This window comes from Pteronotus mesoamericanus, unplaced genomic scaffold (assembly GCF_021234165.1).
Source record: "Pteronotus mesoamericanus isolate MK-2021 breed Mesoamerican mustached bat unplaced genomic scaffold, CSHL_Meso_final contig_46, whole genome shotgun sequence".
In the NCBI taxonomy this organism is placed as follows: domain Eukaryota; kingdom Metazoa; phylum Chordata; class Mammalia; order Chiroptera; family Mormoopidae; genus Pteronotus; species Pteronotus mesoamericanus.
In genome coordinates, this window is record NW_026555170.1 from 10,556,318 (window position 1) to 10,575,567 (window position 19,250).

General features: G+C 39.9%; 1 protein-coding gene across 5 annotated transcripts in view; it reads left to right on the forward strand.

Annotated features, from left to right (window-relative positions):
- NPAS3 (neuronal PAS domain protein 3) overlaps nt 1-19,250 on the forward strand; it is an 853,586-nt gene that overhangs the window by 786,827 nt on the left and 47,509 nt on the right. For all 5 annotated transcript variants that reach the window (XM_054577926.1, XM_054577927.1, XM_054577928.1 and 2 more), the window contains one exon: nt 2,560-2,678. In XM_054577926.1, coding sequence (XP_054433901.1) covers nt 2,560-2,678 — 119 coding nt within the window. The remainder of the gene's footprint in view (nt 1-2,559; nt 2,679-19,250) is intronic.

Below are 19,250 nucleotides of genomic sequence, written 5' to 3' on the forward strand. Positions count from 1 at the left end.
TTTTAAATCTCAGCTTCAGTGAGGCAAAACTTGACCTTAGCGTTCCTCTCACCCCAGTCAACCAGGGTTTAATTAACGCTGCCCTATATGTTTAGACAATTATTGTTATAACATACGGAGGTGGGGGGTGCTGTGTTCACTGCCTCAGTCAGGGCACGATGCAATGTTCAGCCTCCACAGCTTATTGGAAAGCTTGGGTCTCGCATTTCGTCGTTCAGCGGGAAGCACCCACGCTGCAGTCTCTAGCGGGCTCAGTAAGGGTTTTATTGTGCAGTTCCACACCCTGAACACAATAGTAATTTCTAATGATGCCTAATTTACACCTTCTTTCTACAGGTAGGTGGTTCCTTTCTTACCGGGCTACAGTATCCAGGACCCTACCCCTAAAACATCTTTCAGTTCTCTGGGAAGTTTCATTTGTCCTCAGCTATTGAAAACACGGTCTTGCTGAATAGAGCTGAATTTTTAAGGTTGAGTGTGTGGCGTGGATTCTGATGGCGGCACGTTAGTTCAAGTCTCTGAGGACCAGTGCCAATAAATGTGAGAGAGACAACAGTAGATTGGCATACTTTTCCATTTCCACCAGGATGAAAAACTGCTATAAATTAAGTCTAACCTTAAATGTATAATCTGTCCTTGGGAAGGAGGGAAAAAAAAAAAGGATATAGCATCTTCAAGCTCTCGGCATCCCTTACGAGAAAAAATTGGTTCTAAGGGTCTCTGATCTTGTGTTTTAGTAAAATAGAACTGCACGGCTGACTGACAGTTTTGATCTAAAGCATTTACGTTTAAGTTTTGATCTCTCTGCTTTTGATTAAAACTAATGAGCTCATTTAATTCAAAATGGGAATCTCTGATAAGAGAAATAAGGTTGATGTGATTGGATTAGAGGGGCAAATTAAACTCTTAGAGCAGAAGTTTGTGCTTATATAGTGTATTAAAAAGCTGTTGGCGTATTATGGCGTGTTAGATGATGAGAAAAATTTCATAGTAATTCATATTTAATCAGAAGAAATGAAAGTACTAAATATAACATGGCTCTGCTTTTCCCTCGAGTGATAAAAAGCTGTACATTTAAAATGACATCAGATCCATTCTCTCTAAAACAAAAAAAAAAAGAAAATCTTAAGAGAAACACATAAGAAAAGGACACTTGTCAGTAGTTCCATCACCCCAGAGTAGAAATGCCATAAATATGGGAAAATATAGTCACATTAAGACAGAAGCAATACAAGAAAGGCCCCAGACCACAAATAGCAAGGTTCCTCTCATTATAGTAGCTTGCCTTCTTCTTTCGTCTGAGCATCAAGTTTAATATAAAAAACAGAGATTTCTTTTTCTTAGAAATATATGGACTATATATCATAATTTATAATTTAAACATTTGCTTGCCTATTTTTTGCTTCAAAAACTATTTTCACATACTATGTATTTAATCCTTACCTCTTTACCCCCGCCCTAGAGAATATCACTGTTCTTTTGAGAATATTAAAATAAGCGCTGCTCAAGAGAAATCCTTTTGGTTGTTGAAACTATTTTTTCATTTTAGAATAAGAAAAACTTTAATAGTATTATTTAGTAGAATAAAATTAGAGTATCTGTTAGGCCTAAGAAGGTCAAAATTAATTTTTGAAGGAAGAAATACCTTAGAAGCTTGATTTTAAAGAAATTAGATTTATCTTGCCTTTTAGATTTTTGAATAAAGGCATTTTTAGATCAGCAAGACTGAAAACCACCGTTTTAAGTTTCATATGTAAGAAATCTATTCTACTTAGTCTAAAAATATATAAAGGGAAAGAGTGTCTCGCTTAAGGGGGGAGACTATTATTTTCTCATATCCGAAACAAAGATAGGAAAACACAGAGACTATTGTCCTGTTCAGATGAGGGCAGGGGACAGCTGCCATTAGTGACAGGAAGGGTAAGGTGACACGGTCAGGAGCTGCTGTGTGTGTGTGTCTGTGCGTCCCAATCTTGGCCCTCTATCTTGCGTCGGTTGAGAAGACCCCATGCTTCTTATTCCCCATAATGAAGAAAACCAACTCAAGAACAAGGAGTAATGACCTTGATGGTTTTGTGGTTCTCTGAAACTCCGGTAAGCAAAGGGTACAAGACAGGCTTCTAGGGAGAACAAAGAGCGAGCCCCTTGCCCTTCCTCAGAAGCTCTCTGCCTGAGTCTAAGTTGATCCCGTAAATCTGGAGGTTTTCTTTTTTCAGGAGAGTTCTCTCCATGTGCACTGGCCAAGCCTCAAGATGCGCTGTCATTACTTACTTACTTACTTACTTATCATTATCAGACCCTGTTTAGGGAGCTGCTGGAAGTTTAAATGCCTGAAAAGCTCTTGCTAGAAACCGGAATGGAGTTACTTTGGATACATCCATTTTTCCTTTTTATTTTCCGCAAAGTAAATGTTTCCTAAATGAGGTAAATTGATTACTTGGCTCTTAGCACCCATCAGTCATTTATTTTTAGTGAGCTCAAGGGCTGTGCCTGAGCAGTGGCTGCGAGGGGCTGTGCAGAGATCTAAATCGTGCGTGTGTGTGTTTTTGTGTTCTTCAGTGGAGTCAACCAGCCCCAGTGTGCTAACCACTGACAACACCCTTGAGCGTTCCTTTTTCATCCGAATGAAATCTACTCTGACCAAACGGGGTGTGCACATCAAATCATCAGGATACAAGGTAAGCTGGGCTCCGGAGGGGGGGAATACTTCTCTCTTAGGTCGATCCTGGATCCTTTGTTTGCATTGAATTTCCCAGCTGCTTTCAGTCCGTATAATCAACACATGTGAACTTGAGCAGCCCATAGGGTTGGCAACTCTCTGTCTCAAGGTAGGGGCTTCATTACACCTCAGTCTCATTTCAGATGCTGCTGGTGCACCAAATGCCTCAATATAGTATCTTGTCTTAAAACGCCTGTTGCTAATGCATTGAGGGCTTCAGTACATGCTAGAAATTCACTTTGTTGGAGAAGGTGAACCAAATTTATATCAACCCTTAAAATGAGTGTTCCAGGATTGCTGCTTATAAGAATTCCACTTCTCCCACTTAACCTTTCAAAGTCTCCCTTTCTCTTTTGAGAAAGACTATCCATTTTAATAGCATCTTGGTCACTGAAATTCACACATGTACATAATAACATCAGGTTGGATATCAGAAATGTTAATTTTGAGATCACAATTATTGAACAGTCATACCTCAGCAGACACAGAATACTCAATACACAGAGTATGTGTTCCTCACAACAACAAAAACCAAGCCTAGTGTCATAATCTACATTATTATATGATTTTAAGGTTAAAGATATAAAAGCCTTCTAATCTCAGGAAATTCTAACATTTTAGTTACTATAGCAACATAAATTGAGACCTATGAAATTTATGAAATGCCTTTGGCAACATGAATCATATCAATTTTCCAACACACTTACCAATCTGTCAAACAATATTTATTATATGTGGGAGGGCAAACAGAAATAGAATGTACTGTAAGTGTGGCCAGGACAACCTTTCCCAGTTTTAGAGTTTAGGGCTTTTGATGGTGAGGCTCTGTAGGGTGACCATTGTCAGACACGGCAACTGTCATTATCACCAGGTTTTAAAAACTTGTAAAAGTCATCGAGACACTAACAGCTGCATCAAAGTCAGAGTTAGGTGCTTTACTTGACATGAATTCTTCAGAGAAGAAAGAAAGGAGGTGGGGGATCAGGCCCCTCCAGGCACCACCCTGAGCTGAGCTGTCCTAGTCCGCAGGGCACACGTGGGGAGGCCTCAACCTCAAACAGGGTCTGGAGTGAAGGAGAGGAGGTGGGCGCTCCACCTGCAGAGGCCTGTTACAAAGGGATACGTTGGAAGAAAAAACAAAACAAAACAGAGTCTACCCCCAGGACTATCTTTATTTTCCTACCTCACTGAACACCATACATTTATTAGTTGTTACTGTGTAGCATTAGTATGTTTGGATTTCTATAGGTAAGCTATGGGTTTAATGAGTATTGTCACTTGAATGCAAAAAAGATGCTTTCTTTGCATTCCAGCGTTCACGAGGCAAATGATACAAGACAGGATTCTCTAATAATTGGAAGGGCAACCCTCACCCTAATAGACATCAGTATAGCCACTGCCTTCATTGCATTTATTATTCTCGTTCTGCTGACAGTCCTCAGCTGTAGGGCTTGCTTTTGAGGATTACTTTTCCAACTGTCAGCATTTGCTCCTCTCCTTTAGTGGTTTTTCCTGATTTGTAAGGGACATATCCCAGAAGCAAAGCAGGTGGGACAGGTGAGGTATTGCCATATCATAGATAATTTAATATTCTGAAAAAAGTATAATTTTCACATGACAAAATAGAGATGTTAAAGCCCTGTAAAATTTTGGATCTGCCCAAAAGTGGGATGTATGGGTAAAAAAAAATGATATACGTAAGTAGTTTGAGTTTCAATCTAGGCAAAAACCTAGTAGCTTGGGTTCCATTTGTTTGCTTTGCCATAGTGACTCCTCAGTAAATCTGTTTTTGCAACATAACCTGAAATTAGGCAAGCTAATTATTTAAATATTAATACAATATAACATTCATTTATTCATTCAACAAATATTTATTGAGCTCCTACTATGAAGCCTGTTCTAGATCCTGGAAATCCAGCACTAAACAATAAAAAGCCCCTACTTCCATGGCATTACATTCTAACAGGGGGAGACCGACAACAACAAGTGGGTAAATAAAGAAGGTCATTTCAGAGAGTGATGATGGCTAACACAGCAGTAGCTAACATTTACGTACACTACAAGATGCTGTGCACGGTGCAGCGTCCATGTATTGGCCTTCCCCGCAATCCTAGAATCATTGCTTTCATTTACAGCTGAAGAAACTAAGACTACAGAGGGTAATGGCATATCCAATGTCAGGGGTTGAAGAGGCAGAGCTATGGTTTGAACTCAGGGATTCTGGCTCCATACCCCATGCACTTAGCCACTAGGCTACACCCTTACAAGGGTGCTGAAGCAAGGTAATGTGAAGGGGTGGCTGATGGGGACCGCTTTAGGTAGGAGAGTCACAGAAGGCCTCCCTGAGGGGGTGGCATATCACCTGTGAGTCGTGAATGAGAAGGGACCACCATGAAAACACATTGAAGGAAAGTGTTTCTGGAGCTCCTCAGGTTTAGGATTAAAGACGCCTTACAATAAGAAGGGGCCTTTGAGAAACAAAATGTTAAAAAGTACAACCTGGAATGTCCAGGGTTGGAAAAGATTAGAAGCTATGCCCATTTCCATCAAACCAGACACGTTAAAGCGATCACACTCCTTTGACACAACCCCGTCAGTAGGCCTTTCTCAAGGTACCACCGGAGTCTCCCTCCCATGCCTTATCCCCTCCCTGGAACCGCTCACGCCAGAGGTGATTTGGCGCCTGTACCCCGCACTGAGATGAGTCACCCAGCAGACCCGGCCCTTCCCCTCCTCTGCCCTCCACCGAGAGCTCCCCTGGTTAATTAACCCTCTGGGAAAGGTCGCGGGAGAGCTGCGGGACCCCATGGCACGACACAGCTGAGCAACATCCCTATTTATCTGTTCGTTCTCAGTAAATAAATCTAACAGCTTATAAAACATTCAAATAAAACTGGTAATCACCCCACCACCACACAATAAACACAAATAAAAGGAAACCATGATGATAATTTCTCCATACTCCAATATTCCCCCTAATTTATTACCATTGTGTGCTTTATTCTTTTCCCTTAGTTAAAGATGTAAGAGGTTAAGCCTTGCTCAGGGCAGGTCATTGCATTTCCTTTTTTTCTGTAAACTCGTCACATGGACTTTTCTGACTTTCTCTATCATTTTATGTGCCCACTTATTTAACTCTGAGATAGACCGTCTACCAAACACTTTATACTTACTTTAGCTAATCCGCACATTATTTAAAGACTGTGTGGCAGGCATTGTTCAAACTTTATATTCTACCATTACAGCCATTTTGCAGTGGTAAAACTGAGGCTTCAGTAGGTTCAGCACTTTGCCCATGCTCAAACAGCTCTTCATAAGCTGCTCAGGAGTCAGGATCGATCCAGGCTGGTCAGCTGCAGAGCTCAGCCCCCGCACTCCTCTGCTTCGCTACTTTACAGAGCAAGTCCATAGAAGGGCTCAGCATGAACTGGATCTCAACATATGAAAAATTAATCAAAACTTTTAAAAGAAAAACCTGTTGCCTGATGAAGACCTGCCCTTTGTGGCCCAGCCTCTCCTAACAGCATTAGTTTGCAGAGGTTTGCAGAGATTTACCTTCCTTTCCAGGGACTATGAAACCCACTCAGGTACCCACGACCAGGAATTCTGGCCAAGGAAGTGCCCGTCTGAATTTGCTTATCCAGGCAGAGAGCATAATCTAAACTGCTTGCTGTTGCTTCCAAGCCCCAGTCCTCAGGGAAGCCGCCCTCGCTCCGGTGAAGTTTCCCAACTGCGAGCTGACATTCGCTTGTCTGTCTGCATTTGCTTTGAAATCCACAGTAGCACTGTTATCTGGACCAATCACTTTTTATACCTCAGGGGCTTCATCGATGTTTAGGTCTTACGTTGGCCACATATCATAGCATAACACAGCTCTCCCTTAAATTGCATTGCATCGCTATTCTGCTTTTCTTGATGAGGTCTAGTCTAGATCTGGGGGAACTTACTAGGTATAACACAGAGCGTAAAAGGAGATATGTAATCGAGGAAATTAGGGAAGTGCAGACTACCTGGATTGCATCCTTAGCACCTGTCTTTGGAGGATCATTTCCTTTGGCATGGGACTGGCAATTATCTAATCTGCTGTTTACTGCCCACCAGCACCACTGTCATTTCTGGAGTACATACCCAATCACAGGACGATGTCCTAACTCGAATGTGTGGGAGAGCCTCTCAGACCAGGAAACACCGACAAAGAGAGGAAAGCTCTGTCATGCGTGTACAATGCTGAGAATGTCTCTGAACTCTGCAGAGACAAAAATCTTCAACTGTCGAGGGTTCCTGCTATGACACATATGAATAGGTTACTAGGGAGCTCAGGGAACTCCAGTTTCTCAGAAATAAACAGCACCCCATCTGGGATGCTTTGCATGTGAATTTGCCTATAGCTATGTGTTGAACTAAATGAGTTCTGAAATCTATCCAGCCTCCTTATAATACAAAGAGTCATCAAGTATAAGTAATAGAGGAAATAATGTGTAGGTTCACTAGTTTATTAGGACTGCTGATATACCTCAGCTTGAAGACTGTATCTAAACATGAAGTAACAAAAGCACTTGCCCTTCCCTTTCTCACATCTTCCTCACGTTTGTGTATTTAATGCTAATACACAATGAAGTCTTGTTGCAAAAGACATCAACCTCTAGATTGCCAAGGTACAAAACTAAGATTTACATTTTGATCCCTTCATGCAGATAGAGATAATCTGAAAAGGTATTTCTCAGAAAATATTTTATTAAAAAATATACCTAATATTTATAAATTACACCTATTATTTGTCATGGTACATGGTCCTCCTTTTCTTCCTGTTCACTTAGGTGTGCAACAGAGCTGCATCGCTAGGGTTCCCAATATCAAAATCACGGCCCAAGAACATTTTAAAGTTGAAGGTTTTTCATAGGCAAAGGTATTCTTGACTGAATGTGCATACTGACAAGTTTCAAGATATGCTAAAAGGGAATTATTACTTACTATTTCAATCATCTGGAATTTTAGCTCTTGGTTTAATTTTTTAATAAAACCCACAACACACAATCAAGTTCACAGTACACGATGCCACCCCCTCCTTTTTGATCCCCTGCCACTGTAAAGTGCTGCCAAAATTGGTTGAACCCACTTGCTTCTATTTCCATTCCTCCAATTTAATATTTTTTTCTGGATATGTTGTGAGAAATTCCCAAATTACCTCCCAGAAAATTGTACTTCTCCATTCCATCCTGCCAGCTGCTCTCTGGAACACCTTCCCAAAGCCTCAGCAACCATACACTTCCCGGCTCCTAAGTCACCAGCGGTTCGTAGTGCCAATGTATTCAAGAGCCCAGCTCTAGTCTACCTTTCAGCCACCACCTCCATCATTCTTTCCTGGAACTGTAACTACTGATGCTCTAGGAAAAGCTATCCAACCATCTTTCCTAAAGTAAGTTTGCGCAGTCACACTGCTTTGCCTCTGAACATGCTGTTTTCTTTTCCTAGAATGCCTTTCTGCCACACTTCCCCAGGGAAAAACTTAACCAATACGGCACCATGCCGGTGCCACTTTTTAATTTTTATCTCCCTCCCCAAGCCTCAATTCTCTCCTGTAAAATGAAGCCATTAGCAATCCACAACTCAAAGAATTTTCCTAGGGATTGAATGAGATAACACAGGCTCAGCTAAGCATCTTCTCTCCATTTTATGAAGCACTTTCATCTAATTCTATATGAATCTCACAACAGTCTTTTAGGTAATTATGCCTAGTTTCCTAATTTTGAAGACAGGTAAAACAGAGGCACAGAAATGTGAATTGATTTGTCTAAGGTCATCAGTGGTGAATGACAAAGCAGAAAACTACCCAGGTCCTCTGATGTTAAAGGCCTTCTTTCCAGTACACTAAATTGGATACTGGGTACACGCTTATTCTGCTTTCTCCCCTCGGCACCTAGCACAGTGTGATGCGTGTAGTTGCCACTCAGTAAATGCTGGTTGAATTGCATTGCATGTTCTCTTTTTTTTTTTTTCTGAGATAACAACAAAAAAAATGAAAAAGGTTGATACTACGGAACTCTATTATGTACACTGGCGGTCTAGCCAGCCAACCTCAGTGTCCTTTAGCAGGGATCACTAGAATAACCATGAACCCAAATGGCTATACCCTATGTCTATGATGTGCCCTACACCCCAGCCTCCTGCTCGCCAGGGTAGCGTTCCCCTTTACCAGCACTTCATAACCCTGGAAAGTACCACACCCACAGCATTTTTTTTGAGCCATTGAGGATTCCTTTCAGAAAATGAAAAATAGAGTCATTTTAACATCATTTATCCACCATGACCTCTAATTGGTGTCTGGAAATTACCATGTTCTTTCTAGTAAATCATCTCGCAGGAATTTTTTTTCTGGGTATTAACATTTTAAGGTTATAACTTTTTTTAAAGTTATTGTTTATTTATTTTTAGAGAAGGGAAGGGAGGGAGAAAGAGGAGAGAAACATCAATGTGTGGTTGCCTCTTGAGCACCCCCTAATGGGGACCAGGCCCATAACCCAGGCATGTGTCCTGACTGGGAATTGAACTGGTGACCCTTTGGTTTGCAGGCCAGCACTCAATCCACTGAGCCATACCACCCAGGGCTAAGGTTCTAACTTTCTGACAATTAGAAATATATTTGCTGATATCCTGCCTCTCTGGCACAGTGCCATTTCTGAAAGATTGCTAAAAATATGTGAAGTAGTATTATAAGAAGCTGGTTCTTTCTTTGCCCAAGAGGGCTACTGTATGCAGCGAGTTTTAACTGTACCAGAGAAGTGTAGCTTGAAGGTGTGCCCAGCAGTAATATAGGGTCAATGTGGTGGTGGTCCTTTGGAGGTTTCCAAGAGTATACCCTAAACTTAACAACTAGGAGTCTCTTCTCCTAGGCAAATGTGGACAGACTAGACGCCATCTGGATATTTCCTGAAATCTGACATTCAGAGATGTTCTAGGTGTCCGGACATTTCAGTTCTTCTGCTGAAGCCTTTCTTTGCTTCGGCTTTGTGTTGTCTTGAAATGATGACTACAGTATTCCAAGCTGCACAAAATGTAACTGTCTTGTCAAATCAATAGGTGAATTTTCAGAGAGACCAAAAATTCTGTCAACCCATTCAGGTTTTCTAAGACTATGCATTTATTGCCTTTCAATCAACTCAGACACCCAGAATAAATTGAAGGAGAAAATTTTTTCCAGGGTGGAACTTATAGGCAGAGGTTATTGTGATGAAAAATGCAAATAGAGGAAAGAACAAATGAAGCCAAATTTTTAAAATCCTATTATTGCTTTTTAGTCCCTGTTCACCTCTGTACAATTGTCCATTACAATGTAGTTTCCAGTCATTTTAAATACAACTGACATTGTTTCTGGTCTTAAAGGATTTATTTCCCGTTACCAAAGCATGGCATTAGTTCTACCCTGGGATAGGTCATTTCTGCTGGGACTAATCAGCCAGCTATTTTACCAACTAGAGGCATAATCACTAGCCATTCTGTGAAGTGCCTGTTAATTCCAAATATGTCAGTGACTGCAGCCTAAGTATGTTGCTAACTTATAGGTACTTAATTTTTTATTATACAGATTTTATAAAGAAAGTAAGAGAAAGTAACAGCATCCTGTCTTTGACTAATGTTAGAGCTTTTCAGGTTGAGTTTATGAGTCTTTAATCTTAGAATAATGAATATGATTATCTCTTTAAAGATGACATCATTGGCACAAAAATTAACAATTCTGTGTATAATGTCTCAACTAATGCCCTTCAAAATTGTCATTAATGTCTCTGTAAACATATTCGCAGTCTGATAGGTTTTAAAATACAATCTCTCTATTATGAAACTTTTGCCTAGTAAAAAAGAGTTTTAAAAGAAAAATAAACAAGACTTAAGAACTAAAAAGTAAACACAAGTACAGTTCAGCACTATTTCAGGCCCAGCATTGTCCAATGTTCAGAGGTGCTCTAACAACAGCTGCAAAGGCCCACAGCTTTCGTTCCCCTAAAATTGTCTCCTCATCCCGTGGTGTGAAGTAGCAGTTATTTAACTCTTCACAGACTTCATTGCCCTGTTTGCCTTAATTACCTTAAAACCACTGAAGAGCGATCGACCACAAAGGCGTGGTGTCACACAATCGAGGACGTGGACTTAATCCTGCCATCCCTGACTCTGAGACTTTAAAGAAGTATCTGTTTCCTCTCTTGTGAAACAGGAGCACCAATAGGACCTCCTTCATAAGGCTGCTGTGAACTAAAGTGAGATCATGTAGATATTGACTGTCCCACAATGAACATGCAACATACATCCATATGAGAAGTTTCATGTGTATGGAACTTGTATTGTGAGGCCGATAAAGGTTAAGGTAGACCATCCACAACCTTAACTTCTACACCTCTGCATATGTACCTGTAACTATGGGAAGTAGTAATTCATCAGTAATATTTCGGATTATCTCCTGGAAGTTATAGGAGTTCTAGAATAATGAATGATTTATTTCAAATATAGAAAATGAGATTTATTTCTGGGAAATTTCTCCCTGCTTAAGTGTCCTGACTATTGATTTGATTATAAGAGACAAAATATGACTGAAATACGTCATCTGCCCCTTTAACAAAAGGAGCACATATGAAATGGTTTTCTTTGGAATTGATTTAGCATCATGGCAAGACTTACAATGCCTTTTAATGCAGGATGCGAAGTAGGGGCAGGGCCAATTTGATGTTGTTGATCTCTGGAACAAATGGAGCTTCTATGATCCTGTAGCTCACAAGGCTCCTCAGTTTGGTAAAAGCATCTACATACATATAAATAGAACCCCCTGGGGAACGTAAATTGCCATTGCTGCACGGACCTAACTGCATCTCAGAGCTACCACACAACCCTCCAGAGAGGATTCTGTTGACTGACTCCAAATAAGGGAAAAGAGCCAGGATTCTGGGGCTCATGTTGTCCTGCGTAGAGACCTCCTGGGGGACAAGTAAGTAACCACATCTTTTCCATTTCTCTATGAATGCCCTCCACCACCATCAGACTAAAAGAATGGCCTCATTGCAAAGTGCTTTGAGTTACAAGAAGACTCTTATTTAAACTGGAGAATCATCTGTATAACCAATTCTCAATCCTCTGTAGTAATAGTCAAGGGAGAGGCTTTGGAATGCTGCCTCGACTGTGTGTGTGTAACCTGAACTAAAAGTGGGTGATGGGTCTCTCTCTGTTGCCACGTTGGAAACATCTCGGTTCACTGCTGGCAATGATCTCCAGAAACAATTCCTATTGGTTATCATTAGACTGGTAGCAGTGTTTATACTTCCACCAAGGATTTTATACCTGCTTTTTTTTCTCTCCCTGGAGTATGTCCTTAGATAAACCCGTGGTTGACATTCATTCAGATTTCTGCTTAAATGTCACTTCCCTAACCACCCCATCTGAAGCAGCTCAGCACGCCCTCCACACCCCCATTGTCTGCTTTATCCTGCTGCCTTTCGTTCTTCATAGCATTTGACATCTTAACACTATTTCATAATTTCTCTGTATATAGTTTGTCTCCCCTACCACAATGTAAGATGAAGCTCCTAGAATATTTTGAGACACCTAGCAGAAATCCAATAAACATCTGTTTAAGAAAATAAATAAATTTATAAATATTGGACATCATTTGTGTTAAGGCCAAAACATTTTCCCTCCTTGGGTTAGTATCCAGGTTCCTTCAAAGGGAATTTAGAGATGAGAATATGCATCCACTAAATTATATATTATCAGTTTCCAAGCTTTATTGCTAGGATAAGAGAAATTGATGTTTCCTTCCTTTTCCTTTTATTTTTTTAAATTTTTTATTGTTCAATTGCAGATGTCCATTTCCCCCTCATTTTCCCCCCATTACTCTCCCCTGCCCTACCCACCCTTCAACTCCCACATTCAGTCCTCCCTCCTCCTCCTGTTGTCTTTGTCCATGAGTCTTTCATACATGTTCCTTGATGACCCTTCCCATTCTTTCCCGACTTATCCTCTTTCCCCCTCCCTTCAGGTCACTGTCAGTTTCTTATTTATTTCCATCTCTGGTTCTATTTTGCTCTCATTTGTTTTGTTGGTTAGGTTCCACTTATAGGTGAGATCATATGGTATTTGTCTTTCACTGCCCGGCTTATTTCACTTAGCATAATGCTCTCCAGTTCCATCCATTCTGTCTTGAAGGGTAGGAGTTCCTTCTTTCTTCCTGCTGCATAGTATTCCATTGTATAAATGTACCACAGTTTTTTGACTCACTCATTTACTGATGGGTACGTAGGCTGTTTCCAGAACTTGGCTATTGTAAGTAATGCTGCTATGAACACTGGTGTGCACAGCTTCTTTTGAATTGGTATTTCAGGATTCTTAGTGTATAATGCCAGCAGTGGTATCACTGGGTCAAAAGGAAGTTCCATTTTTAGTTTTTTGAGGAAATTACATAGTATTTTACACAGTGACTGCACCAGTCTGCGTTCCCACTGACAGTGTACTAGGGTTCCCTTTCCTCCACAACATCGCCAGCACTTGTTGTTTGTTGATTTGTTTATGATGGCCATTCTGACTGGTGTGAAGTGGTATCTCATTGTGGTTTTAATTTCCATCTCTCTGGTGGCTAGTGATGCTGAGCATCCTTTTATATGTCTAAGGGTCCTCTCTATGTCCTTCTTGGAGAAGTGTCTATTCGGGTCCTTTGCCCATATTTTAATTGGACTATTTGTCTTCCTGGTGTGAAGTCGTGTGAGTTCTTTATGTATTTTGGAGATCAAACCCTTGTCTGAGGTATCATTTGCAAATATATTTTCCCATATGGTTGGTTCCCTTTTCATTTTGCTGATATTTTCTTCAGCCATGTAGAAGCTTTTTAATTTTATATAGTCCCATTTGTTTACTTTTTCCTATATATCCTTTGCTCTAGGGAATGTATCGGTGAAAATACTGCTGTGTGGAGTATCTGAGAGTTTTCTGCCTATGTTCTCCTCTAGGACTTTTATGGTGTTGTAACTTATATTTAAGTCTCTTATCCACCTTGACTTTATCTTTGTGTATGGTGTAAGCTGGTGGTCAAATTTCATTTTTTTTGCATGTGCATGTCCAGATCTGCCAACACTATTTGTTGAAGAGACTATTTTTACTCCATTTTATACTCCTGCCTCCTTTGTTGAATATGAATTGATCATAGAGACACGGGTTTATTTCTGGGATCTCTGTTCTGTTCCATTGATCTATGAGTCTATTCTCATGCCAGTACCAGACTGTTTTGATTACACTGCCCTTGTAATATAGTTTGATATCAGGTATAGTGATCCCTCCTACTTTGTTCTTTCTCAAAATTACTGCAGCTATTCAGGATCATTTTTGGTTCCATGTAAATTTTTGAAATATTTGTTCTATATCTGTGAAATATGTCATTGGTATTTTAATAGGGATTGCACCAAATCTATAAATTGCTTAGTATAGACATTTTAATGATGTTAATTCTTCCAATCCATGAACATGGCTTCCATCCTTTTCCTTTTAAAAAGGCTGCACTAATTGCTGATATATGCTGTGACATATTTTTCATGCTCTCATATTCAGTTTTTTAAAATCAACATGTATTTAACTAGTACCCCTCTTGCACCCAGTTCTAGTGGCTAGATCTCTGAAACACAACCAAGAGTTACTTGACTATTACTTGGTAGTTGTGAATATATTTCCTAGTCCTCAACAGTCCCTTGTCAAATATCCTTCAAACTCATGACTCTCTGGAGAAATCATGAAAACAGAGTGGCTTAATAAGGGCACACCTGGTAAGGGAAGCCAGAAAATTTCATGCTGTTGCCAGGACTCTGCTGCTTACTTGCCACAGAACATTGGACAAGCAGCCTGACGATTCTGGACTTCTGTTTCAAACAAACAAAATACAGTAAGTCCTTACTTAACATCTTCAATAGATTCAGCGACCAATTTTATCATCAGCTATTTGATACAAACAAGTTTCTACGTCATCTCATCATCCATGTTTTAATGAAATATAAATAACAAAACAATGCTGCACAATATTTGAGGACCTAAGGTATACAATAGACTTTATTTCAGTGTTCTTTAGTTACCTGATGGTGAAGTTACATCCTTTTTAGCTCCACTCTTGACCTTAGAGTGAAAGCCTCTTTGGAACACGTGGGCTGGAATGAAATAGAGGATTTGCCACATCAGGAGGAGTCCCTGACCCATGGGGAGACAGAGGTTAGAGCCTGCCGGGCAGTTCCAGCGAAGGCTACCCACAGTTACGAAGAGTTGCCTAGTGCCTTGCTCTTGTGCTGTTTGAGAACCTAAATATTACAGGGAATATTTAAGCACAAGGGAGAAGAGATCTGGGGATTTTATAATTTTTAGGGAGGGCTCGGTGAAATTTTGTACCTTGTCCTACATAGACTAGATTCTGAGAAATCAGCCTAGATTCTAAATTAAGGGCCTAAGTAAAAGGCTGACTTGAGAGTAATACTCTGTTGCCTTATACCATAAGCAATGACAAATTCCTTAACTCACTTTAACACCATATGTACTCATCCCTCTTTTTATGCCACAAACATACAAAATCATGTTCTTATTAAACTTATCAATCCACAATTTATTTATTTATTTACAGTTGGCTAACTGGTGAACGCCTTTGTACGTGTTGTCTGTAATGGATGTAAGTTTCCATTCAAAGGGAACTGCAATTTATAATCTGCCTGAAATACTCTTCAGGCAGTTGAGTCCTGGGTAAATGTTATTTAAATTTTTTTTAAATTGACTGATTGATTTTAGAGAGAGAGGAAGGGAAGGAGGAAGAGAGGAGAGAGAGAGAGATTTGTTGTCCCACTTATTTATGTATTAATTGGTTGCTTCTTGTATGTTCCCTGACCAGAATCAAACCTGCAACCTTGGATTATCAGGAAAATGCTCTAACCAACTGAGCTACCCAACACTGAATGGAATTAATGTTATTATAGTTATCAAACTTCTCAAAGAAAGGTATCATGGAATGTAAAATATTCTTACCCTTGACATGTTATTTCGTTGTAAACTACTATCTTCTCTATGGAATATATGTTTTTTCTCTTTCCACTGGAAAGATCTGGAGAGTAATACAATTTGGCTGTGGACCCCTCAGAGCCAGATTCCAAGCACCTTGGCAGAGCAGAGGAATGTGAAGCTCTTGGCATGTCATCTCTGGGACACAAAAGTGACAGGCACTAGGACCTCCATGCTCTCAAGCACTGAGAGAGCCTTGTAGGTCAGTCACAGTGAATTAGGACCCAGAAGTCAGTAGACTAACAGCAAGCCAGTCAGTCTATGAAGAGAGAGTAAAGCCCAGAGCCAACAGATCGTATTGTCACTGTCCCGTGGAGGACTGACAGAATGCTAAACCTAGAGAGGCCCCCTGTCCAATCTTTCTCCTCATATAGTGGTTTTACCCTTGGAAAAGCATCAGGAAAGGTGTCCCACAGAAGCCCATGACACATTTTGGCCCCCAGAGAATCTTTTCCCACCTGCACACATGAATCTTACCTCCTTGTCCGGCCAGCCAGTCCTAAAAACTTTAAAAGGACAGTGTTCTGCCAGCGAAAATTCATAGGCGCCTGCTGTTGATTTCCTTCCTGCTTAGAATAATTTTTACACAGCTGTGATATTGCAGATTGACTCTGTTCAAAGTACCAAACAGTGAGGTTCAAGCAAGAAGGGTATCAACGATGTTTGGGTTATAATGATGTCAGCTAGTCCCTTTTTTTACAGCATCATTAGTAATCTATCATTCTAATAATAATAATTCCCTTTTGACATCATGGAGGTAAGGAGAAATCATCACTGACATCAAAAATGAGGTGATATTTCAGCAGAATTATTTCACCGAAGATAAAATGGAAAGCTTTATTACTCCCCATGCCTTTCAAGAAAGCTGAACAAGGCATACGCTGACCCTGGAGCTTATCTACTTCAGTTCCGTCTGGACTGATCTGAAATAACTAATTTTAATTGTTCCAACTAGAGATTCAGAGTGTGCTTTCCTCCCCCAAAGATTTGCATCTTCATAATGGAAACTTGTTTTTTTTTCAAAAACAGGCTTTGTCAGATCATAATAAACTGGAAAATCAAAAGGAAAAAAAGTCAAGTATAACCCACAATGATCTATAATTTTCATCCTCCAGCATCACCTCTTGTTCAGAGTATTTAAGAATTGATTTCACTCAATCATACAGTCAATACTGATTGTGTACCTGTTGTGTATTACACACTCTGCTGGGTACTGGGAAGACAAAGATGGATAAAACAAAGTCCTTGGTCCAGAGTCTAGACTTAGGCACACAAAGTAATGACTATGAGACAATGTGATGGATCTTGCCAAGGAAATGTGTTTCAAGAGCCATGGGGTGAGGTAAATAATTCTGTCTGGTGGAAGAGGAGGAGTTCTCAAACACAGCATCATTTTAGCCAGACCTTAGGGAAGGAAAGTCTATGCAGAGGGAACAGTGTCAGCAAAGAGATGAAGGCACTGAGAGCATTGAGCAGGAAGAAATCTGCTCCCTAAGGGCATCAAGGGCAAAGCCATCTCATCTGACTGAGCAAATGAAGTTGGAGCAGGGTCTTCTTTGAGTGCAGTGCCAGCCCAATGGGCTGATAGCTTACAGGGTAACAGGCTGAAGATTAAGATTGTCACATTCTAACAAAACTTCTTGCATTCAGTTTTTTAAAAAAGATTACTATTTTCTAACAAGGAGATCAAGAAGGTTGTTCTCAGCCTATAGGGTAAGGGGACAAATAAGTGGATTTAAGTAAATTATTGGATGACTCCTTTTGAAATTTCCTCCATTTATTTTTCCTTCCACCATTCTGGCCTGCTTAAGTGCAGGGATTTTTTTCTCCCTGAATCTTAGATGCTGGTATAAAATAGACATTCTGAAAGGGGGACTATGACTTTCCTAGAGCCAGTAACTCAAGAACAAAACTAAAATCATTATGCGTTGAAATCTCAGATCATGAAATGAATCAGAAATAGGCAGCATCACACAGATCTCGGTCACCCAGGTCCTAATGGGACACTCTTAGTTATCTGAATTCTTGGGAATATCTGGGTGTTTGGAGCAATGTAAGCACAGCTTACATTTCAGCCAGCCTAAGGTTTCCCTTAGATTGACCGTTTAGTAAAACTCCTGACTTTAAGGATGATGATATTTTTCTCATTAAAAAAAATTCCTTGTTCTTCAAGTCATTTTACCTCTAATTCTAATTGGCTCTTCAGCCCTTCTACTAATTGTTGCAACTTTTATAAACAGTGCTATGAGCATCCAATCCCTTTGTTCCAATAAGATCTGTGCATGGCAGATCAGTTACAATTCATCTGCAATTAAAGAACTGCTGTCAAATGAACAGTAACTGATGACATAAAATCTGAGTTATACCCATGCAAGATATTCAATATGTTAAAGTGATTTTTAAAGATAAAGTACAGTATATAACAACTAGATTTTCAATATGATCAAATTTTCATCCTTTCTCTCTTCCTCTCCCCAGAAAATATAAATTTATATATCTGGATTGAATGCTTACTCTTAAAAAAAAGAAGAAAAAAACAAGCTTTTAACAAATAAAAAGAAAATCTTTTTCTCTATTTTTGCATAGTCTGCATTTATCTTTCTATCAAAGATAACGTGAAACCTGGGTGCTTTGTATTGCACGTCATTAGCTGAGCTGCTCCTTATCAGCTTGATTTTATTTATTTTTTCTTCCCCAAACATCTTTTCTTTCCTTCGAATAATCAATGCTCTCAATTGCTCTCAAATGCATCTCCTTCTGTCACCACACAGCTAGTGTAACCCCGTGGAGTACACTTCTCAACCATGCGAGAGCCATTTAAGAGTAGGTCTTTTTGTTTAAGTCAGCTCTCAGGATGGAAGGGGAAATCACATCCCCAGCTTGCTCTCCACTTTTTCATTACCAGTTTCAGAAGCTAAAAAAAAGAACTGGACAAAAATGGACATGGATATATGTTTGGTTTCTTTGCATGCACTAAAGCAACACAAAGCTCATGCACAATAAACAAACATGCATTATGGGTTGTTTTCAGTCACTTTATGGACGTGTGCATTCATAAATTTTGATACGGTAGTAAGAAGCCGACTTTGATGGGACCCAACTCACAGACGAGCTTTCGATCGCTAGAGCAACCACAGTCTAACTTTATGTTGACAATTTATCAGCTCTTCTCCGTCAAGGAAAATTGTTTTTTAGTGCTTGCCTATTAGCAATCACATGCATAATATGAAATTGAGTTTTGGGGAGGACGGCCTGCCATCTGTCTTTCTGATATTTTTTTTTCAGTGTTTCATGCTCAAGTTCAACTCTCTGCGTATCAGAATGCTGTAAAACAGGATTCACCCATAATATGGGCACTTAGCAAGAGAAATGGGCCAGATACCAATGTAATCTTATAACTTGCAGACATTTAAAGTAGAAAATCATTGATACCCCAATCTGTGCATTATCTTTTGAGTGCACTTCAAATTCTGCC